The 22,025-nt window shown below is 66.3% G+C and overlaps 2 protein-coding genes across 2 annotated transcripts in view; both read left to right on the top strand.

Moving 5' to 3' along the window:
• Positions 1 to 78: 78 nt before the first annotated feature.
• Positions 79 to 10,220, top strand: DENND4B (DENN domain containing 4B). Its single transcript, XM_054177564.1, is given in 27 exon segments — positions 79 to 147; positions 2,069 to 2,379; positions 2,459 to 2,711; positions 2,788 to 2,857; positions 2,985 to 3,154; positions 3,592 to 3,833; positions 3,944 to 4,010; positions 4,098 to 4,156; positions 4,244 to 4,388; positions 4,487 to 4,668; positions 4,777 to 4,877; positions 4,959 to 5,168; positions 5,511 to 5,680; positions 5,682 to 5,869; positions 5,949 to 6,072; positions 6,185 to 6,391; positions 6,472 to 6,600; positions 6,685 to 6,829; positions 6,910 to 7,469; positions 8,121 to 8,240; positions 8,316 to 8,491; positions 8,898 to 9,021; positions 9,123 to 9,356; positions 9,438 to 9,543; positions 9,626 to 9,791; positions 9,886 to 9,950; positions 10,068 to 10,220. Coding segments are annotated over 26 exon segments (4,458 nt in total). The 5' UTR covers positions 79 to 147; positions 2,069 to 2,080; the 3' UTR covers positions 10,214 to 10,220.
• A 1,181-nt stretch (positions 10,221 to 11,401) lies between these two features.
• GATAD2B (GATA zinc finger domain containing 2B) overlaps positions 11,402 to 22,025 on the top strand; it is a 29,292-nt gene continuing 18,668 nt past the window's right edge. The window contains exon 1 of the mRNA XM_054177621.1: positions 11,402 to 11,521. The gene's annotated coding sequence lies outside the window, so the exon portion shown is untranslated. The remainder of the gene's footprint in view (positions 11,522 to 22,025) is intronic.

A 22,025-nucleotide genomic window follows, 5' to 3' on the forward strand; every position in this document is an offset into this window, starting at 1 on the left:
GTCCCCGTAGGTCCTGGCGTCCCCCGGCGGGCGCAGAGAGCCCTCCCGTCCGCCAGGGGCCGCTGTGCGCGGCGGCGGGGCCGGGCGGGCGCGCGGGAGCGGCCCGGTGCAGCCCAGCGGCGCGGCCCGGCCCGGCCCGGCCCGCAGGTACCGGGGGTGAAACGGGGCCGGGGCCGGCGGGGCTGGGGCCTGTGGGGCCGGGAGCAGCGCCTGGGCTGGGGGTAGAGCCTGTGGGGTCAGCTGTAGAGCCGGGGCCCGGGATAGGGCCTGTGGGGCCCGGCCTGTGCCCGGGGGGCGTGGGGTCGGGCGTGGGGGCTGCGGAGCCGGCCGTGAGGTGCCTGGAGCCGGCTGGGGGCTGCGCAGGGCCGGCTGGGCAGAGCGTGGGGCCGCGGCTAGGGCCCGTGGGGCCGGGGCTAGGGTCTGGGCCGTCTCTAGGCCCTGTAGGGCTAAGTGTGTGGCTGTGGGGCTGGGCGTGTGTGGGGCGGCAGGGCAGGCAGGGCCGGCTGGGAGGCTGTGCAGGGCTCCCTGCGGGGCAGCCTCTGTGTACAGAGCCCGGCTGGGGGTGGCCAGGCCGATCTTCGGCAGTGCCTCCATTTCCACCCGACTCTCCATCCCGAGATGGGGCCGGGGTGATGGGGGTGGGGGGCGTTGGGGGGATGTGCGCTGAAGCTTTCTGGGCTTCATGGGGTGCGGGGAGCCGTGGGGCAGAGGCCACACAGTGGGACAAAGTCCCCCAGGCACTGTGGGGCAGGGAGTGCCAGGGACACGCTGCAGCTTGGGGACCCCCGGAGCTCCCCTGGCTTTGGGGCACTGCCCTGGGCAGGCTCGCCCCTAGCAGGCGGCCGATTCCTGCCCGGGGAAGGTCCTAACCGCCCCCCCTCCCCTCCCCCCACCTCCCCTCCCGCAGTCACCACTTCCCCTTTGGCAGCCCCACAGAGGGGCCGGTTCCTGCTCTTGCTGCAGCTGGGCACAAAGCCCAGACTCCCCCGTGGGACTCCTCCGTGGGGCTGCCCACACTGGGGGTCACCGGGACCCCCTCATCTAGGACCCTGCCATGTCCTGCTGGCTCCCAGTGGGGTGCTCACTGCGGGAGCTTGGCCAGGAGGACCCGAGAGAGAGAGGGGAACGTGTTGGGGGGCAGAGGGTGGCTGTGCGCCCCCCGCCCCGCTGGTTTCTCCCCACCTGAAGGGGGTGACAAGAAGTGAAAGCAGGAGCCGGGGCTGCGTCTCTGCAGCTCGGCCCTCACCGCGCAGCGCTGCGCTAAAAATAGCTCTGATGGCTTGCGGGGGGGTTGGGGGGTCCCGGAGTCCCTGGCCAGGCTCCAACTGTTGCCATGTCCCTGCCTCTGCCAGCATGGGGGAGGTTGGCACAGCCCCAGTGGGCTAGGGTCCCCCTCCCCCCCAGCTCAGGGGGTTTCCTCTTGGAGTTGTGGGGCTGCTGCAGTGACCCAGCTTGGGGTCTCCGTGTTTGGGGTTGGGACTGATCTGAGCCCCTTCGGCCCTGGTGTGGCAGTGGCAGAGCCGTGTCGCACCCCTGTGCCCCACGGAGGGGGTGACAGCAGTGGGTGTGGCGTGGGTGCTGGCAGCTCCTCGCCTCCTTCCTTCCCCTTTCCTCCCCCCCCTCCACCCCCCCATGCAGCAGCTCCCCGACGGGCTCCAAGGACCCTCCTGCAGCGCCTCGGGCAAGCTGGGGCAGGGCAGGGGTGCACGGAGGGGACAGGGGACAGCTGTGGGGACAAGGGTGCAGCCACCGTGCTCCGGGGCAGGCAGGCTGCAGGGTGGGGGGTCGAGGGGTGGCCTCCCTGCGCAGCTGCAGTGCTGGGGGTGCTGCCCACCCCCACCTCAAGCCGTGGGGGTCCCCACACAACACGCTGGGCCTCGTGGCGTGACCGGAAGCCTCCTCCCTTCCCGTCGCCGCCGCTTTCGCCCCGTCAGCTGCGCCGTGCCCCGCGGCCACCGGCTCCGCTGTGGGGCACCCCGCGGCTTTCTGGGGGCACGGCCCGGGGCGGGTGGGCCGCGGGGCGGGCAGGGGCCGGGGCGTGACCCGTCCCCGCTGCGTGTCCCCGCAGATGCCGTGAGCCATGGCGGACGAGAAGCCCCCGCAGCTGGTGGACTACTTCGTGGTGGCCGGACTGACGGACACCTCGCGGCCGCTGGAGGAGGAGGGCCAGCAGCAGCGGGCGGCGCGGCCCAGCGAGCACATCACCGACGTGGCGGTCATCATCCGCTCGCAGGGCGAGGAGGTGCCCCACGGCTTCACCTGCATCGAGACCACCACTTCGGGCCACCCCGTGGACCTCAACGCCGGGCTGCTCAACAACCCCCAGATGTTCATCTGCTACAAGCGCAGCCGGGACAAGCCCCCTCTCATCGAGCTGGGGTGAGTGCTGGGGGCTGGGGGGTGGTGTTGCAGCTCTGGCTCCCCAGGGGGGTCTTCCTCACCCTTCCTCCCCACCCAGGGTGCACTATGAGGGCAAGGACCGCCCGAAGCCGGGCTACAAGATCCTGGACACGACGCCCTACAGCCGCTCGGCCAACCTGAACTCGGGGGGCCCTGGGCACCAGCGAACCTTCCTGACCTACCGGCGGGCGGCCGAGCCCCACGGCCACAGCACGCTGGGGGTCACTGACATCTGCCTCATCATGCCCAGCAAGGGCGAGAGCACCCCACACACCTTCTGCCGGGTGGACAAGAACCTCAACACCAGCATGGTGGGTGCTGGGGTCCCCCCCGAGCGCCGCCAGGGGGGTGCCAGCCTGCACCAACCCCTCCGCTCCCTCCTTGCAGTGGGGTCCTGCCCTGTACCTGTGCTACAAGATCGCCATGGCCAAGGCCAACACCCTGGTCTATGAAGCAGGTAGGGTGGCGCTGGGGGGGGGTCAGAGCGCTGTGGGCTCTCCTTGCCAGGCTGCTGGGTGCCCACCCGGCAGCTCCCTCCCTGCCTCTCCTCAGTGAGGCTCAGCTCTGTCCCTCTGTCCACCCAGGGCTGCTGGGGCGTTACCCCGAGCAGGACAGTGAGGCCTTCCCCCTGCCCGAGTCGGTGCCTGTCTTCTGCCTGCCCATGGGGGCCACCATCGAGAGCTGGCCAGATGACACCAAGTACCCGCTGCCTGTCTTCTCCACCTTCGTGCTGACCGGGGCCTCGGGAGACAAGGCAGGCTGGGGGACGTGGAGCTGGGGGTGGGGCTCAGTGGTGGGCAAGGGGGTGCCCACTCTTGTCTTCAACACCTTCATCAGCAGCCTGGGTGAAGGGACAAAGTGGACCCCCAGCCAGGTTGCTGATGATCCTAAGCTAGGATCAGTGGCTGCACCCTGTCAGGCTGTGCTGCCAATCAGCCAGGCCTGGCCGTGCTGGAGAGCTGGGGAGGGGAACCTCATGGGGTTCAACCAGGGCAAGCAGAGGGTCCTGCCCTTGGGGAGCAACAACCTCCTGCAGCAGTACAGGGGAGGAGGCGACCTGCAGGGAAGCAGCTCCTCAGAGAAAGGCCTGGGGGTGCTGGGGGGACAGCAAGGCGCCCAGGAGCCAGCGAGGGGGCTTGGAGGGGACGATGCCCAGGGGTCCCTTCCCACCCCCGGGCTGGCTCTGCGCAGGTGTACGGAGCGGCCATCCAGTTCCACGAGGCCTTCCCGCGGGAGCGGCTGTCGGAGAAGCAGAGCCTGCGGCTGGGGCTGCTGAGCGTGGTGGACAGGCGGCCGGTGCCGGGGCGCTCGCTGCAGGCGCGCAAGAGCATCTGCGTCCTGTCCCACTGGCCCTTCTTCGACGTCTTCCGCAAGTTCCTGATGTTCATCTACCGCTACTCCATCTCGGGCCCCCACGTGCTGCCCCTCGAGACGTGAGCCGGGGCCCCGGGGGCGGCTGGGGGGCTGAGGGGGGTGCGCTGCGGGAGCCCCGCCGCCGACCCCCACCCCGGCGCTGACCCCCGGCGCTGCCCTCTGCCCGCAGGCACATCTCCCACTTCATGCACAACGTCCCCTTCCCGTCCCCGCAGCGCCCTCGCATCCTGGTCCAGGTCAGTCGCTCCGGGTGCCTGCCCCAGCCCCTTGCCTGCCCCAAGCTGGCTGCCCCCAGCCCACCACGTCCCTGTGTCCCCCCCCAGATGTCCCCCTATGACAGCCTGCTGCTGTGCCGCCCGGTGTCCTCCCCGCTGCCGCTCAGGTAGGGATGGCCACGGGACGCTGAGGGGGGAGCACAAGCATTGGGGAGGGGGCCGTGGGGCGGCTGAGTGACGTCCCCCCCCCGCAGCGGTGCCAGCTTCCTGACGCTGCTGCAGAACCTGGGCCCTGACAACGCAGTGGCACTGCTGGTGGCTGTGCTGACCGAGCAGAAGCTGCTCATCCACTCCCTGCGCCCGGACGTCCTGACCAGCGTGGGCGAAGCCCTGGTGGCGGTGAGTGCCGGGGAGGGGGACGCACACCCACCGTGGCACTGGGGACCTCCCACCCCCCTGGCCCACGGTGCTGACCACCCTTGTCCTGTCCCCCCCAGATGATCTTCCCCCTGCGCTGGCAGTGCCCCTACATCCCGCTGTGCCCGCTGGCGCTGGCTGACGTGCTGTGTGCCCCCGTGCCCTTCATTGTAGGCATCCACTCCAGCTACTTCGACCTCTACGAGCCCCCCAGGGACGTCATCTTCATCGACCTGGACACCAACACCATCTGTCACCACCAGTGAGTGGCTCCCCCTCCCCAGTTCTTGGCCGTGGGAGGGGGGTGCTGCAGCAGGCCAGAGGGGGTTTGGGGGCCCATTGGTTGCTTGTCCCTCTGTGCCCTCCCCAGGAGCGAGGAGCGCAAGCTGCTGTCCCCCCGTTCCCTGCCGCGCCGGCCCTGCAAGGTGCTGCTGGCCACACTGCACAGCCTCTCCCAGCAGCTGGACGAGAGTGAGTTGGGGCTCTGGGAGGGGGCTCTGGGAGCCGTCTGTGCCTTCCCCACTCCCAACTCTGTCCTGCCCCTGCCCTCAGTGTACAGCGGTCCTGGGGACGAGGCATCGCTGGAGCTGCTGCTGAGTGACGCAGAGGCAGCTCGGGGCCGCAGGGCGCAGCTGGAGCTGGAGGCTCGCGCAGCCTTCCTGCGCTTCATGGCCTGCGCCCTGCGTGGCTACCGCAGCTTCCTGCGCCCCATCGCGCCCGCCGCCGCCGCCCGTGACACCGGCAGCCTCTTCTCCCTGCAAGGTGTGGCCCAAACCCCCTGGCAGGGCCCCTCGGGCACCCTCGGGTCCTGGGAGCGGGCAGGGGAGGTGTTGGGGTGACCGGAGCGGGGTCGGCTGGGTTTAACGCCCCCCTATCCTCCTCGAGTCCCAGGACTAAGTGTGGGAAGGGTTGGGGTTGAGTGGGATGAGATGGATCTGAGCTGCCCCATCCTGCTCCTCCCCACACCTCCTGAGGTCCAGGGGAAGGCGTAGGGGTGAGCGGGTGGCTTCAGCTGGATCTACGCCCTGGCCTCCAGCCCCTTAGGGCTCCTCAGGTCCTGTGGGGGTGAGCAGGGTGGGGTTCAGCTGTGGTTGCCCCCCCCAGGGTTCCTCAAGTCCCGGGAGCGGGCGTACCACCGCTTCTACGGGCAGCTGCTGCGCACGCAGCTCTTCACGCAGTTCATCGAGGACTGCTCCTTCGCCAGTGACCGTGACCCCTGCCTCGAGTTCTTCGACACCTGTGTGGACAAGGTCAGTGCCCCCAGCCCCACCGCCCTGCACCTGTCCCCCACGACCCCAAGTGACGCTCCCGGCCCCACCCCAGGTGCAGGTGGAGCTGGAGAAGCCGGAGGACACCCCACTGATGGAGCTGGATGACCCCCGGGGGGGTGAGCACACTGTCTTCATCACCCCCCCGGAGCAGCCTGCGGCCCCTGATGGCTCCGAGCTGCCTGCGCGGTACCGGTGAGGCCCTTCCCTTGCCCTCTCAGCCCTGCCACCCTCCCTGGGTCCCCCCAACTCATCCTCTGCTCCCCCTCCCCAGCTATGACAGCTTCCCCACCCTGCGGCCGGAGCTCCTGGAGCCCCCCCGGGACCCACTGGTGGCTCAGTTGTGCCAGGCCAGGAGCAGTGCTCCCAGCAGCCCAGCCCCACGCAGGACCAAGCAGGTGAGCAGGGCCATGGCTGTGGCGAGGCCCCCAGGCCTCGAGAGGTGCAGCACAAGGGGTGCAGGACACCAGGTGCCCCCCAGCTCCCTCCTCTGCCTTTCTTCACCCTCAGGAGATGAAGGTGGCCCAGCGGGTGGCCCAGAAGTACTCCTCCGTGCCTGACATGTGGGCCAAGTGCCTGCTGGGCCACTGCTATGGGCTCTGGTTCCTCTACCTGCCCACCCACGTCCGTGCCGCCCCTGCCAAGCTGCGGGCACTGCAGCTGGCCTACGACGTCCTGCGCAAGATGGAAGCTCACAAAGTGGTGCTGCCAGACGAGGTAGGTGGCTTCTGGGGCCTGAGGGGTGCTCAGCCAGGGCTTGGGGGCACCCCAGCCACTCATGCTTGCCCACCTCCCAGGTGTGCTACCGCATCCTGATGCAGCTGTGCGGGCAGTACGGGGAGCCGGTGCTGTCGGTGCGAGTGCTGCTGGAGATGAAGCGCGCTGGCATCGTGCCCAACACCATCACCTACGGCTACTACAACAAGGTGACACGGTGGGCACACACGGTGGGGAGGTCAGGGGGGTCCCCAGCGGCTCCTGACCCTGTCGTTCCCCCCCTGCCCCAACAGGCAGTGCTGGAGAGCAAGTGGCCGGCAGGCACCCAGGGCGGCCGCCTGCGCTGGGCCAAGCTCCGCAACGTGGTGCTGGGAGCTGCCCAGTTCCGGCAGCCCCTGCGGCAGCGCCAGCGCCGGGCGGCCGCCACGGCCCCCTCTGGTAGGTTGGGTTTGGGGGGGATGCTGGGGAGGGGCTGTCGTCCCCCCCCCCCCAGACACTGACACCCCTCATCCCCACAGGTGACCGAGCGTCCCCCACGCCCCGGCCCAGCCTGCAGCGCCAAACCACCTGGGCAGGACGCAGCCTGCGGGACCCCGCTCCAGCCCCCCGCCTGGTGAAGAGCGGCAGCCTCAGCTTCCCCGGCAGCACCCAGGGTGAGGGGGGCCAGGGGGGGCCAGGGGAACCCCTGATTGTGCGGCCCCCCCTTCTTCCTGCAGCCCTGGACCCCCTGCCCACCCGGCTGCGGGGCACCCCCGGCTCGGCCGAAGGGAGCCTGTCCGACGTCAGCTTCGCTACGGACGAGAGCGACCGGGCGGAGGAGAGCCCCGCGGGCGGCGGGGGGGCGGCGGGGGGCACGCCGCGGCGGGGGCTGGCGGCCAAGCTGCAGCAGCTGCTGTCCCCTGGCAAGCGGCCCCCGCTGCGCCCGGCGTCCAGCACCGAGCTCCCCACCGGCGGCCGCGACTCCGCCGCCCGCCCACGCCGGGGCTCCGAGCAGCAGGACCGGGACCCGCCCCCTCGCCGCAGCCCTGCCGAGACCTTGCTGCGCCCGCGGGAGCGTCCCGAATCCACTGCTTCCGAGGTACCCAGCTGCTGCCTGGGGCTGGGGGCTGCCTGTCTGTCTGTCTGTCCCCACTGACGCCTGCTCCCTGGGGCTGGGGGCTGCCTCTCTGTCCCCGCTGATGCCTGCTCCCTGGGGCTGGGGGCTGTCTGTCCCCGCTGATGCCTGCTCCCTGGGGCTGGGGGCTGTCTGTCCCCGCTGATGCCTGCTCCCTGGGGCTGGGGGCTGTCTGTCCCCGCTGATGCCTGCTCCCTGGGGCTGGGGGCTGTCTGTCCCCGCTGATGCCTGCTCCCTGGGGCTGGGGGCTGTCTGTCCCCGCTGATGCCTGCTCCCTGGGGCTGGGGGCTGCCTCTCTGTCCCCACTGACGCCTGCTCTCTGGGGCTGGGGGCTGGCTGTCCCTGCTGATGCCTGCTCCCTGGGGCTGGGGGCTGTCTGTCCCCGCTGATGCCTGCTCCCTGGGGCTGGGGGCTGTCTGTCCCCGCTGATGCCTGCTCCCTGGGGCTGGGGGCTGTCTGTCCCCGCTGATGCCTGCTCCCTGGGGCTGGGGGCTGCCTCTCTGTCCCCACTGATGCCTGCTCCCTGGGGCTGGGGGCTGTCTGTCCCTGCTGATGCCTGCTCCCTGGGGCTGGGGGCTGTCTGTCTGTCCCTGCTGACACTCCCTGTCCCCTCAGAGCTCAGTCTCGCTGGGCAGTGAGCTGGACCTGTCAGACACCTCTGTGGGCAGCGTCGGCGGTCCCAAGGCTGAGCTGCAGCCCGAAGGGGCGTCTGGGCAGGAGCAGCCTACCGTGGAGGTGAGCTGGGGGTCTCCCTCCTCCTGTGGCCCCCCTCAGGCTGCCTGAGCTGACAGCGTCCCCCCTGCCGGGCAGGTGCTGCTGTCCAGCTGCTCGCGCTGCCAGGGCTGCGGCGCTCTGGTGTACGACGAGGAGGTCATGGCAGGGTGGACCTCCGACGACTCCAACCTTAACACCACCTGCCCCTTCTGCGCCCGCTCCTTCGTCCCCTTCCTCAGCATCGAGATCCAGGACTTCCAGCTGCCCCCCAGGTGGGACCTCGCTCGCCCTTGACCTGTCTCCTGTCCCACAGGAGAAAACCTGATGTCCTCTCCCCTGTGCCCCAGTATCCCTTTGCTGCCCTCCAGTGCCATCCTTTCATCCCTCTTGTCCCCCACCCTTCCTGGTGTCCCCCCATCCCTCTGTGCTGCCCACCAGTGTTCCTAACCTCAGGGGGAAAACCCCAACATCCTGCATCTGCCCCAGTGTCCCTGACCCCCCTCTTTGCTGCCCACCAGCACCCCTCATCTTTCCACCCCCACCCGGGGGCAACCCTCCTGTCCATATCCCACCCCAGTGTTGCTGGTGTCACCTTTTCCCCCCATCCTTCCGTGCTCTGGGGAGATCCCAGATGTCCCAGGTGCCTCTCATTTCCCCATCCCCCTCCTTTCCACGCAGCACGGCTGAGGACGGCTCCCCTGCTCCTGCCGCCGCGCAGGGCCCGGTGCTGAGCGACCGCCGCCGCTGCCTGGCGCTGGACGAGGGCGAGCCGGAGCTGTGCAATGGCTACCCGGAGACGGCGGTACGGGGCCGGGCACCGAGGGGGGCACAGCCACTCCCTGCAGGCGTTGGGGGGGTGCTGGGGTGCCAGCAGTGAGCGTGTGCCCGGCCCCTGTCTCGCAGGCGCCGCGGCGCTCGGAGCGAGTGGCCTTCGCCTACCTGAGCCCCTTGGTGCTGCGCAAGGAACTGGAGAGCCTGGTGGAGAACGAGGGCGGAGAGCTGCTGGCGCAGCCGGAGCTGGTGGACAGCCACCCAATCATCTACTGGAACCTGGTCTGGTACTTCCAGCGCCTGGAGCTGCCCAGCAACCTGCCCCGCCTGCTCCTGGGCTCCCAGCACGTCACCCTGGCTCCGCAGGTAGGGCTGGGGGGATACGTCAGGGGGGCCTGGGGACTTGTGGTGGGCCAGCAGCCCCATGCCCACCTGCCTGTCCCACAGGGGCAGCTCCTCGACGCCCCCAGCGTCCGTGTCCGGCTGCTCTGGGATGTCCTGACCCCCGAGCCCGACAGCTGCCCCCCGCTTTATGTCCTCTGGAGGCTTCACAGTGAGTCGTGGGGTGGTGGGGAGTGGGGGGACCGTGGTGGCAGGGCCAGGCTGACTCCCATCCCTTGCTGTCCCTACCTCAGGCAACGTCCCCACACGGCTGCAGTCCTGGCGGCCCCACGGCCACCCCTTCTCGCTGGCCTTCCTGGAAGCCCTGCTGAGCCACGTGGGGCTGAACGAGGTGCACAAAGCCATTGCCCTCTTCCTCGAGACCCTGGCAGCCCCAGGCGGCCCCCGGCACCTGCAGAGGTAGGGCTTGGGACCCCCTCCCCCGTGGAGCTCCCCATGAGCTCCAGGCAGCCCCTCCACCCCACCCCCCCACCTCACTGCTCTGCCTCCCCAGGAGCATCTACCGGGAGCTCCTCTTCCTCACGCTGGCGGCGCTGGGCAGGGACCACACAGACATCGGTATGGGGGAGCTCAGGGGGGGAGATTGGGAGGGGGGGATTGAGGAGAACTGGGGGGGCCCCCCCAAGGCACTGCTGATGGCTGCTGTGTCTCCTTCCGCTCCCCATCACCTCGCAGCCGCCTTCGACAAGAAGTACAAAGCTGCCTACGCCAAGCTGGCCTCGAGCCTGGGCAAGGAGGAGCTGCGGCGGCGGCGAGCGCAGCCCCCCAGCTCCAAAGCCATCGACTGCCGCAAGAGCTTCGGGGCCACCCTCGAGTGCTAGAGCTGCACCCCCCCCCCCCCAGACCCTCTCGCACCTTGGGGACAGACAGGGGGGTTCCAGCCCTCCCCCCTCTCTCCGATCCCCCCCCCCCCAAAGGGTTTTATAAGTCAGTGTTAATATATTTTTATTTATTTATTCCTGCCCCTTCCCAGCCCATCCCAGCAGCCCCTCCTCCCGTGCTGGCAGCCAGGTGGGTGGCAGGAGAGTCGGGGGTGGGGGAGCTCTCTGCACACCCCCTCCATTTCCACACTCCCTCCCATCGCTACTTGCCCGCACCCTGGGTTGGGTGGGTGGGTTCGGGAGCCGTCGTGGGGGTTCAGGGTGAATTTTGGGGGCGATTTAGGGGCTGCCCCCCACCCCTTGCACTGTGCAATAAGCCACCAACCCAACCCCCCCACCCGCCCCGGGGGGGCTGTAAATAAAAAGCCGCTGCGGTTATTTTCCCTGCTGCCTCCCCCGGCGCCTTCTTTGCGGGGGGCGGGGATCGAAGCAGCGCGGAGGAATCCCTTGGAGGTCGGGGGACACCCAGCGCCGCGGGGAGGGGGGAGGGCGGGGGGCAAATGGGGAAGCGGTGCCGGAGCGCTGGCTTGCGGCCACGGCCGCCATCTTGGGGCCTGGCGGAGGCCGCGGCGCTGGGGCCTCGCCCGCTGCCAGTGACCCCGAGGCGGAGCGGGGCGGGGGGGGGACGGGACGGGGACTGCACACGAGACCTATCCCGGTACCGGAGCCCGCCTCGCTCCACCCCTACGAGACGTCGCGCGGGACCACGTGCACACCGGTACCGGGCGCCACGTGGGCCGCGGTCCGGGCTACGGCGGCCGCTTTGGGCCCAAACTCCCCGCGGGCGGCGGCTGTGGGCTCTTTTTTTTTTTTTTTTTTTTCCCTTTTCCCTCTTCTTTGCCCGCCGACACCGCGCGCGGCCGGCGGTACCCGGATGTCCAGGCTCGGGGACCCATTAAAGGCGCCCCGCGGGGAAGCTCGGCGCCTTCCCATTGGCGGAGCTCCCCGTCGATCTTCGAGCCTACCCACCAGTAAGAAGCCGCAGGCCAGCCCAGCCGGGAAGCCGGCGGATTCGATTGGCGGAGCCCCGCGTCTGTTGTCGCGCTGTGCCAATAGGCGTCGCTGCTGGGGTCGGGAGGCGGGGTGAGAGCGACGGGGCCGCTGCCCAATCAGCGGCATTGTTTGTGGTGGTGCCGGCTGCGCTCCGCGGCGGCTGGAGGCTGCGGCGCCGTCTGCTCCGCCCGCCCGGCCCCGGCTCGGCCTCAGGGCCCCTACCGGCGCCCCCGGCCTCCCCCCCTCCTGAGCCAGGTGAGGACTGCGGGGGCGGCGGGGAGCCGGGCCCGGTGGGGGCGGGGTCGAGGCCCGGCGGTGTAGGGGGGGGGGGGGCCCGAGCCAAGGGGTTGCGGGGTGGGGGGGGCGGTGTCTGTATTTGGGGGTGCAGCGCCCGAGGGGCCTGGGGGGCGGTGAGGAGGCAAAGTGGATCTGGGAAAGTAGGGGGTGGGAAGTACTCTTGTGGAGGCAGAGCTCAGGGGTTTGGGGTGGGAGGGGGGCGCACAGCGCAGGGTTTTCGGGTGCAGAACGGAGGGGGGGGGGGCAGATCAGAGGGACTCGGAAGGCAGGGGGTGGGGGCTGGGGGGGATGATTCTGTGGGGGCAGAGCTCAGGGATCGTGGGGGCGCAGCGGTTGATTTTCGGGTGCAGAAAGGAGGGATTTGGGGGGTCGGGGGAGGGCAGATCCGGGGATTTTCGGAGGGAGCAGAGCAGAAGGGATCTGGGGGGGGACAGACCATAGGGATCTGGGGGGACAGGGAGTGGAGAGGTTTGCTTCGTGGGGGCAGAGCCGAGGGGGTTTAGGGGGACAGAGCGCAGAAATTTAGCGGCGGGGGGGGGTAGGGGGGGAACGGCTTTTGTGGGGGCAGAGCTCAGAGATTTGGGGGGCGCAGGGTAGAGCCGAGGGCTTTTCAGAGGGGTAGAGCCCAAGATTTTTGGAGGGCAGGGCCTGAAGCGAAGATCAGGATTTGGGGGTGGGGGCGGCAGAGCCCGAGGGATTTGAGGGGGTGGCGGGGGCTGGCCCAGCCCTCGGGAATGGGCGAGGAGGGCTGGGGGCGGGGATCCCCCGTGCTAAACGCGGGTGTTGGCTCCTTCCCCGGGGCTGGGGGCTGGCGGGGGGCCGGTCCCTGCCCCGCTGGGGACCGTCTGGGCCGGGGTGGGGCTGTCTGGGCCGGGGGTGGTGGGGGAGCAGGGTGCGGGAGCTGCCTGGCACCGGGCCCGCTGTGCGTGGGGGGTCCCCCGGGGCAGGGGAGAGCGGAGAAGGGGGCGGGAGCAGCCGCCTTCCCCCCGCAGCTGGAGGGTTTTTGGGGGTGGGGGATGCAGGAGGTGTCCCCCACCCCGTCCTCGCCTGGTGGGTTCGGGATTGGCTACCGCGTCGAGGGGAGCGATGCTGCGATGGAGAGATCCTGCGCGATGGGGGCTCGGGGGTGGCTGCCGCCCAGAAGGGGACACCCCCTTTGTTCTTCATCTTCTGCCGGGTTTCGGGAGCCCTTCCCGTTTCCCCCCCCCCCCCCCACTCCCCGCCGTTCCCGTTTCCCCCTGCGTCGCCGTCGCGGCGTTTGCCCCTCGGGAGCCGCTGGCCAGGGGCATTGCCTGGCTCTGCCTCTCTGCCTCCCGTCGGCTGCGCTGCCCCGCGGCATCCTGCACCCCCCCCCTTCCATTCCCCACATCGAACCCAGGATTGGGGGGGCGGCAGCCAGGGAAACTTTACCGTGGAGCAGGAGTGCAGCTCCTGCCTCCTCTTTTGGCCTGGGGAGCCCTGCCTGCACCCCTACCGCTTTCACTGGCGGGATGGGGGCTGGGGGGGGGGCTATGAGAATGCTGTTTCTGGAGGGGGCGGCACAGAGCCCTCCTCACTCACCTGTGTGTCACAGATCCTTTTCCCTTTGCTCTGTGTCCCCACATTCGGTGTTTGAGGCGAGCAGAAGCACTCCCAGCTCCTCTCTGCGCCCGAAGGGGGTGGGGGGATGTTGCCGGGGGGGGGGGGGGGGGCTACGGGGGGGGCTTTGCCTGGGGGATGGGGCAGGGGTGCCGAGCAGAGGAGGGGAAGCGCCGGGAGTGCTCTGCCTGCCCCAGCGCTGGGAGCCGACGTCCCCCCGGCAAGAGAAGGGAGTCGTTGGGTAGAGATTTATGGGTTTGGAGCCTTCCTCGGTTGCTGACAGGCTGGAGGAGGAGGAGGAGGAAGGGAAGGGGGGGGCTGTGAGCCCGTGGGGAACGACATCCTTCTGGAAGGAGGTGTGGGAGGTTTTGACTCTGATTTCTCGGTGCTCTGCCGTGGGGGCTGGGGAAGGATCGCGATGGGCAGGGCTGGAGGGGTTGCTGGCGCCGGGCCGGGGGGGTGGGGGGCAGGGGCTGTGCCTGTGCTCACCGCGGCCTGGGGGCGCAGGGGGAGCCCCCACACAGCCTTTTGTGCTCTGCTGGGGCTCCCCACTGGGCTCGAGCAGCCTGTGGTGCTCCTGCCACTGAGGGCAGGCCCCTGCCAGCTGCTGCTCCAGGGAGCTTGTGGGGAGCCATGGGGGAGGAACCTTCCCTGCCCTGGCAGCTCCTCCACGCTGGTGCCCACAGGGATGGATCCCTGTGCCTCATCCAGGAGCCTGCCTGGAATTTGTTATTCCTGCTCCTTCTGGGCTCATCAGTGATGGAGGAACAAGGCACCAAAACCCCAAAATCCTCAGCTCCTGGGATGGGTTGGGCTGGAAGGGAGCTCAAAGCTCAGCCAGCTCCAACCCCCTGCCATGCCCAGGGACACCTCCCACCAGCCCAGGTTGCTCCAGGCCTCATCCAGCCTGGCCCTGAACACCTCCAGGGACAGGGCAGCCACAGCCTCCCTGGGCAGCCTGTGCCAGGCTCTCCCCAGCCTCACTCTCAGGAATTTCTTCCTCATCTCCAGTCCCAATCTCCTCTCTCCTAGCTCAAAGCCATTCTCTCCCTCTTCCTGGCACTCCCAGCCCTTGTGTAAAGTCCCTCCTCAGCTCTCTTGGAGCCCCTCAGGTACTGGAAGGATGCTCTGAGGTCTCTTCTGCTTTCCAAGCTGCTTCCCAAGCTGTTGGGATGTTGGCTGTGAGGTGCAGCCTTGGCCTTGGAGCTTTCCCTGGTCTCCAGGGCTGCCCCAGGCCCATAGTGAGGTGCAGCTGGCAGGGAGCATCCATCCCTCCTGCTGCCCCTGCTGCCCCTGCTGCTTCTCCTCCCTCTGCTCTCCCTGCTGCCCCTGCTGCCCCTGCTGCCCCTGCTGCCCCTGCTGCCCCTGCTGCCCCTGCTGCCCCTGCTGCCCCTGCTGCCTGGATTCTTTAGGTGTTGGGTTTGGGGGTGTTGGATTCTTTGGGTGCTGGTTGGATTCTTTGGGTGTTGGATTCTTTAGGTGTTGGATTTGGGGTTGTTGGACCCTGGGTGCTGGATTTGGAGCTGTTGGACTCTTTAGGTGTTGGATTTGGGGGTGTTGGACTCTTTGGGTGCTGATTGGATTCTTTAGGTGCTGGATTTGGGGTTGTTGGACTCTGGGTGCTGGATTTGGAGCTGTTGGACTCTTTGGGTGCTGATTGGACTCTTTGGGTGCTGGATTTGGGGGTGTTTGACTCCTTGGGTGCTGGATGTGGGGGTGTTGGACTCCTTGGGTGCTGGTTGGACTCCTTGGGTGCTGGTTGGACTCCTTGGGTGCTGGATTTGGGGGTGTTTGACTCTCTGGGTGCTGGTTGGACTCTTTGGGTGCTGGATGTGGGGGTGTTGGACTCTTTGGGTGCTGGTTGGACTCTTTGGGTGCTAGTTGGATTCCTTGGGTGCTGGATTTGGGGGTTTTGGACTCCTTGGGTGCTGGTTGGACTCTTTGGGTACTGGATTTGGGGGTGTTTGACTCTTTGGGTGCTGGTTGGACTCTTTGGGTGCTGGATTTGGGGGTGTTTGACTCTCTGGGTGCTGGTTGGACTCCTTGGGTGCTGGATTTGGGGGTGTTGGACTCTTTGGGTGCTGGTTGGACTCTTTGGGTGCTGGATTTGGGGGTGTTGGACTCTTTGGGTGCTGGATGTGGGGGTGTTGGACTCTTTGGGTGCTGGTTGGATTCCTTGGGTGCTGGATTTGGGGGTGTTGGACTCTTTGGGTGCTGATTGGAGTCTTTGAGTGCTGGATTTGGGGGTGTTGGACTCTTTGGGTGCTGGATGTGGGGGTGTTGGACTCTTTGGGTGCTGGTTGGATTCCTTGGGTGCTGGATTTGGGGGTGTTGGACTCTTTGGGTGCTGATTGGAGTCTTTGAGTGCTGGATTTGGGGGTGTTGGACTCTTTGGGTGCTGATTGGAGTCTTTGGGTGCTGGATGTGGGGGTGTTGGACTCTTTGGGTGCTGGATGTGGGGGTGTTGGACTCTTTGGGTGCTGGATTTGGGGGTGTTGGACTCTTTGGGTGCTGATTGGAGTCTTTGAGTGCTGGATTTGGGGCTGTTGGACTCTTTGGGTGCTGGATGTGGGGGTGTTGGACTCTTTGGGTGCTGGATGTGGGGGTGTTGGACTCTTTGGGTGCTGGTTGGACTCCTTGGGTGCTGGATTTGGGGGGGTGGGAGCCCCAGCTCTGTGTCTCTCTGCCTCGTGGTTGTGCCCAACAGCAAAATGTTTCTGTTCAAACACAAAAAGGAGGGAAACTGGCCATAAATCCAATCCCCCTGGAAAACTTCCCTTCTTGTGCAGAAACCAAAGCTGCCAGCCCCTGCCACATGCTGCTGAGGGTTCCCAGCTCTGGAAGATGGGGAAGGAGCTCCAGGGAGCCGCCGTGCCCGGAGCTGGCAGCGTGGGGCTCCCTCTGCTCCCACCTCTCAGGAGCTGCCCTGGGGGCTTTCTCCCATTTTCTGCTCCTCAGTCTCGAGGTTTTTGCAGGAGGCTGGTTCCAGATGGCCCAGGTTCCATTCCTGGAGGCTTTTCTGTTGCATGTAGGTTACCTCTGGGTGGGTTTGCAGTCGTGGGCTGAGCTGTGGCTGCTGCGGCGTCAGGAGCGGCGCAGCGAGGGCAGGATCCGTCCAGGGGGACCTGGGCCAGTTGGAGGAGTGGGACCTTGTGAAGCTCCTGGGGTTCAACCAGGCCAAGGGCAAGGGCCTGCAGCTGGGTGGGGGCAGTTCCCAGTGCAGCACAAACTGGGAACAGCCCTGAGGAGAAGGACCTGAGGGTGAGGAGCTGGCACCGAGCGCTGCCAGCCCGGTCCCAGCTGTGCCCTGGGCTGGTCCCCAGCAGCCTGGGCAGCAGTGGCAAGGAGGGGATTCTGCCCCTCTGCTGTGCCCTGCTGAGACCCCTGCAGTGCTGGGGGCAGCTCTGGAGCCCTCAGCACAGCACAGGCAGGGACCTGTTGGAGCAGGGCCAGAGGAGGCCACAGCAATGCTGGGTAGGGCTGGAAGCCCTCTGCCTTGAGGGGAGTTCAGCCTGGAGAGGAGAAGGCTCTGGGGGTGTTCAGCCTGGAGAGGAGAAGGCTCCAGGGAGACCTTCTGGAGACCTCCCAGTGCTGAGCAAAAAGCTGGGGACAGAGTTTGGAGCAGGGTCTGTGGTGGCAGGACAAGGAGGGGGAGGGATGGTTTGGAAGTGCAAGAGGGAGATGGGGAGTGGAGAGAAGGAGCAATTGGTGCTGCTGAGGCTGGGCAGAGCCTGGCCCAGGCTGCCCAGAGAGGTGGGAGATGCCTCCAGGGCTGCCACCAGCCCAGCTCAGGTTGGCTGGGGCTGTGAGCATCCTCCTCTGGTTGGGGCTGTCCCTGCTGGCTGCAGGGCTTGGACTGGGTGAGCTCTGAAGGTCCTGTCAAAGAATTCCATGGTTCTGTGAGCTTAGGGTGGTGCAGTGCTGAGGGGCTGAGACGCTGCCCCGGGCCCATGGCTCCTTCCCTGCTGGGGTCAGCCTTTGGGTTCCTTTCTCCTGCTTTTCAGTGACTCAGAGGGGTTTGGCTCTTTCAGAAGGAGCAGCCCTGCTTTCTGCAGGAGGTTTCCATGGCTGAGTGAGGAGCTGTGGTCCTGTGTGGCTCCTCTTCCTGGGGAGAGCTCCTCCTGCCGTGGCTCCTGGTTGCTGGGGGAGCTGGAGCCGATCCTTATCTGGGTCACTGGGAAGGGAGAGATTTCCAGGGATGGCTTTTCCCTGTAAAGAGGATTGCTCTGGAACTGGGGCTTCAAGGAGTGCAAGGGGGCTCTGGGGAGCTTGCTCTTGGCCACCCCAGCTTGCCCTGGCTCCCCTGGTGTGGTTGGGGGGGAGGTCAGAGCCTCCTGGCACGTGGGGCTGCAGCTCTTGGTGTTTTCCTGCTGCTGTTTTTTGCTTTAAAGAGGGAATTCGATGGATTTCAAGTTCAGTTGAGGCTGAAATGGAGCTGAGCACCTGGGGGGGGCTGCCCTGCTGCTGTCCAGCTCTCTGCAGAGTGGTTGGGGCTGGTGGTGGCTTCTCCCTGCCCTGGTGTTGGGAAGAAGTTCTGGACAGTAAGGCTGGGGAGAGCCTGGCACAGGCTGCCCAGGGAGGCTGTGGCTGCCCCCTCCCTGGAGGTGTTCCAGGCCAGGCTGGATGAGGCCTTGAGCAGCCTGGGCTGGTGGGAGGTGTCCCTGCCCATGGCAGGGGGTTGGAACCTTGTGGTCCTATCCACCCCAGTCCATGGCTCTGTGAGAGCTCATCCCCAGCCCTGGGAAAGTGGGGCAGGGAGGGAGCTGCAGTGCTGCTCCCCTCTTCCTCCATCCTTCCCAGCAGTGGGGCTGGGGTGGGTTTGGAGCTGTCCTGAGGCACAGGGCCGAGGCCCCACTCCAGCTCCTGCTTCCCCAGCTCTGCCTTTGGGTTGTGGAACTTTATCCGGGTGGTATCCAGGCCATGCCCAGCACCCTTCTGGAGAGCAGGGTTTGGAATGCTGGGGTGTGAGGAGAGAGAGCTTCCAGGGCCTCCTCTCTAAAATTAGACCCAGCCCGGGTGGAGGAGGCTGTGAAGAGCCTGGGGCTGGGGGTTGGGGACTTCTGCTCCCTCCACAGAGCCTCCACATGGAGCCTGGAGAGAAGGCTCCAGGGGGACCTCAGAGCTGCCTTCCAGTGCCTGAAGGCATCCTGCAGGAAGGCTGCAGAGGGACTTTGCATGAGGGGGTCTGAGGCAGGCCAAGGGAGAAGGGTTTGGAGCTGAGGCATAGCAGGGTGAGAGTGGAGCTGAGGAAGAAGTTCTGCAGTCCCAGGCTGGGGAGAGCCTGGCACAAGGCTGCCCAGGGAGGCTGTGGATGGCTCCTGCCTGGAGGTGCTCAAGGATGGGATGAGGCCTTGAGCAGCTGAGTCTAGCTGAGAGCTGTCCCTGCCCGTGGTAGGGAGGTTGGAGCAGATGATCTCTGAGCTCCCTTCCATCCTGAGCCATGCTGTGACTGGGACAGTTCCAACTTCCCAAACATCTCATCCCAGCACATTGGCTCCAGGTGCTCCCATCCTGCCTCTTTGGTCACCTGCCTCTTGCTTACCTGGGGATGCTTGAAAGCCTGGCACCCTGGAGGCCCTTTGGCACCCTGGGGGCCCTTTGGCACCCATCCCCTGCGTGCTGCCTGTCTGTAAAAGCCCAGGCCCCGTGTGCTCAGCCCCTGCTGGAGCTGAGGGGAGCAGGGAGAGGTTTCTCCAGCGTGGATCAACTGCAGATCATGAACTGGGCTGGGGAAGCAGAGCAGCACAAAGCAGCTTTTGTCAGCTCCTCCTCAGAGCCCTTTCAGACTGGAAATAGAACCCCCCCCCCAAGGACAGGTCCTCAGGAAAGGACCCTAAAAGTCAATCAAATGAGCAGGGCAGGGATGTGTCCCCCACACCTCTCCCCCATCCTGCCCATCAGGGTCTTTCAGAAGCCTCCACAGCAGGGGTGAAGGCCAGGACAAGAGGGAGGATGTGAAGAGCCTTCAGCCCTGGTGTGCTGGAGTGGTTTCATCTCTGCTGAATCTCCACCTGCCCTGAGATGAGGCTGAAAGGGCTGGAGGAGGATGGGGAGCAGGGAAGAGCTTGAAAGGGTCCTCAAGAACATCAGAGGATGGCAGCAGCTGAGGGCAGGGACAAGTGGTGCAGAAACTTTGGGCTGCAGTGGGGCTGGTGGGGATTGGGAGAACCATGGAAGGAGTTGGGTTGGAAGGGACCTCAAAGACCAAGGCAGCCTGGGGGAGCAGCAGGGCCACTGGAATGGGGGGGTGGGAGGGTGGTCTCCTGCAGCTGGCTGCAGCCAGGAGAGCTGCTCCTGAGAGAGGAGGCTGGAGCCAGGTGGGGTTGGGCTCTTCTGCCAAGGGAGAAGGACAGGACAAGAAGAAAGGGCCTCAGGATGCCCCAGGGCAGGTTCAGGTTGGACACAAGGAGAAACTCCTTCGCTCAAAGGGTTCTCCAAGCCTGGCCCAGGCTGCCCAGGGAGGTGGCTGAAGCCCCAGCCCTGGAGGGGTTGCAGAGCTGTGGTGCTGAGGGCCATGGCTGAGCCCCAGCCTTGGTGGAGCTAGAGGAGGGTTGGAGTGAAGGAGTTGGAGCAGGGTTGGAGTGAAGGAGTTGTTAGGGAAGAGTTGGAGTGAAGGAATTAGAGGAGGGCTGGAGTGAAGGAGTTGGGGCAGGGTTGGAGTGAAGGAATTAGAGGAGGGTTGGAGTGAGGGAGTTGGGGCAGGGTTGGAGTGAAGGAGTTGGGGCAGGGTTGGAGTGAAGGAGTTGGGGCAGGGTTGGAGTGAAGGAATTAGAGGAGGGTTGGAGTGAGGGAGTTGGGGCAGGGTTGGAGTGAAGGAGTTGGGGCAGGGTTGGAGTGAAGGAATTAGAGGAGGGTTGGAGTGAAGGAGTTGGAGCAGGGTTGGAGTGAAGGAATTGTTAGGGAAGAGTTGGAGTGAGGGATTTGGGGCAGGGTTGGAGTGGGGGAGTTGGGGCAGGGTTGGAGTGAAGGAGTTGGGGCAGGGTTGGAGTGAGGGAGTTGGAGCAGGGTTGGAGTGAAGGAGTTGGAGCAGGGTTGGAGTGAAGGAGTTGTTAGGGAAGAGTTGGAGTGAAGGAGTTGGGGCAGGGTTGGAGTGGGGGAGTTGGAGCAGGGTTGGAGTGAAGGAATTGTTGGGGCAGGGTTGGAGTGAAGGAGTTGTTAGAGCAGGGTCAGAGTGAAGGAGTTAGAGGAGGGTTGGACTGAGGGAGCTTGAAAGGCTCCTGCACCCCAACCCTTCCTGGGATGCTGTGAAGAGAAGCAGGAGCAGAGTTCCCTCTGCTGCTCCTCTGTGCCACAGCCCTCACCGGGAGGCAGGCAGGCAGGCGGGGGGGGGGGGTGGGCAGGGGGCAGCTTGAGCACTGCTCCCTGCCCGGGGTGGGAGGTTTGCTGTCGGGGTGGAGGTGACCCCAAGCCACCTGTGCAGAGCCTCAGAAGATGGAGGACCCCAAGTGGCTGAGTTTGGGAACGAAACAGTTAAAATAGCATCAGAGGAAAGGAGCTCTCATGAATGAAGACAAAGTTTGGCGGGGGGCCAGGGGCTGCTGGCAAGGCGGGGGGGGGGGGAGGAGATGATGGTGGAGTTTTGGAGGGGGGGGTGGGGTGGGGGTGAGGAGGGTGGGGATGGGAGGGGTTGATCACCAGCCGCCAACAACCTCCTGCCCCACGACCCCCGGAGTGGGAAGGGGGGGGAAAAAAAAAAACCCAAACCCCTAAGGCCGAACAGCACCGGGGGGGGAGGGGAGGGGAAGGAGAAGGAGAAGGGGGAAAGAGAGAGGGGGGGAGGAGAAGAAAAAAGAGGAGAGAACCGAAGAGATAATTCCATGTCCTGAGGTTACAAACCGGCTGCAACTGGTTTTATTTTTTCTATTTTTTTTTAAATTTTATTTCTTTTTTTTCTTTTTTTTTTTTTTTTTTGGTGTGGATTTTTTTTTTTTTTCCCCTCTCTCTCTCTCTTCTTTTTTTTTTTCCCCTCCTCTCCCCTGCCCCGCGGAGCATGCTGGGTAAAAGTAAGCATCCCCCTTTTTCTTTTGTTTAATATAAGAGCACGGCGCATGATTGGCAGGGAAGTGCCCGCTCCAGACAGGGCTGCCGCAGGTCCCTGGAGGGGGGGGGGAATGGCACTCGGGGCCGCCCAGGCTCTTCCCAGAGGGCTCCTCCGCACGCCGCCGCCGCTCCCCCTCCCCCACCCCCTCCCCCCCCCCCAGCCCCTTGCCTCCTCTTCCTCCTCTTCCTCTCCCAAACCTTCCTTTTCCCCCCCCCCCCCCCTCCCCCTCCCCGCGCCGCCGCGCCGTGCCCTGCTCCCTCCTCCCCGCCCCCAACCCGGCTTCCCCGTTCTGCCCCCCCCGCCCCCCCCGCCCCCGATCCTCTTGACAGCTGGAGGAGGCAGCAGTGGTGCTGTACCTGTAAGTACCCCCCCGGCCCGGTCCTCTCCATCTCTCTAGCAGACAAAGGCTCTCTGGGGGGTGCCGGCTCCGGCGGGGGGAGGGTTGGTTCTGGGTCTGGCTCCCCCCCCCCCCCGCTTTAATAAGCTGAGTTTGGCAGCTCCCTGGAATGTTTGACCAGAATATGTGCGAGGGGGAGGATGAGCACCGTGGCTTGTGGCCGCTGCCGGAGCTTCTCCCTTCCCCTCTCCCTTCCCCACCTCCACCTCTCCATCACTACTGCGATGGAATTCCTAAATCTGCTGCAAGCGGAGCCTGAGCCTGGCCGCTGGAGCCTGAGCCTGGCCGCTGGAGCCTGAGCCTGGCCGCTGGAGCCTGAGCCTGGCCGCTGGAGCCTGGCACTGGCGGTGCCCCTGGCCCCCGTCCCCCGTCCCCGTAGCGCCGCTGGGTGGCTTTGACACCCCCGCATCTGTCACTCGTTCCTTTGCTTGTGTCCCCCCCGCTAT

The sequence above is a fragment of the Dryobates pubescens genome, chromosome 41 (genome assembly GCF_014839835.1).
Source record: "Dryobates pubescens isolate bDryPub1 chromosome 41, bDryPub1.pri, whole genome shotgun sequence".
NCBI classification, from domain to species: domain Eukaryota; kingdom Metazoa; phylum Chordata; class Aves; order Piciformes; family Picidae; genus Dryobates; species Dryobates pubescens.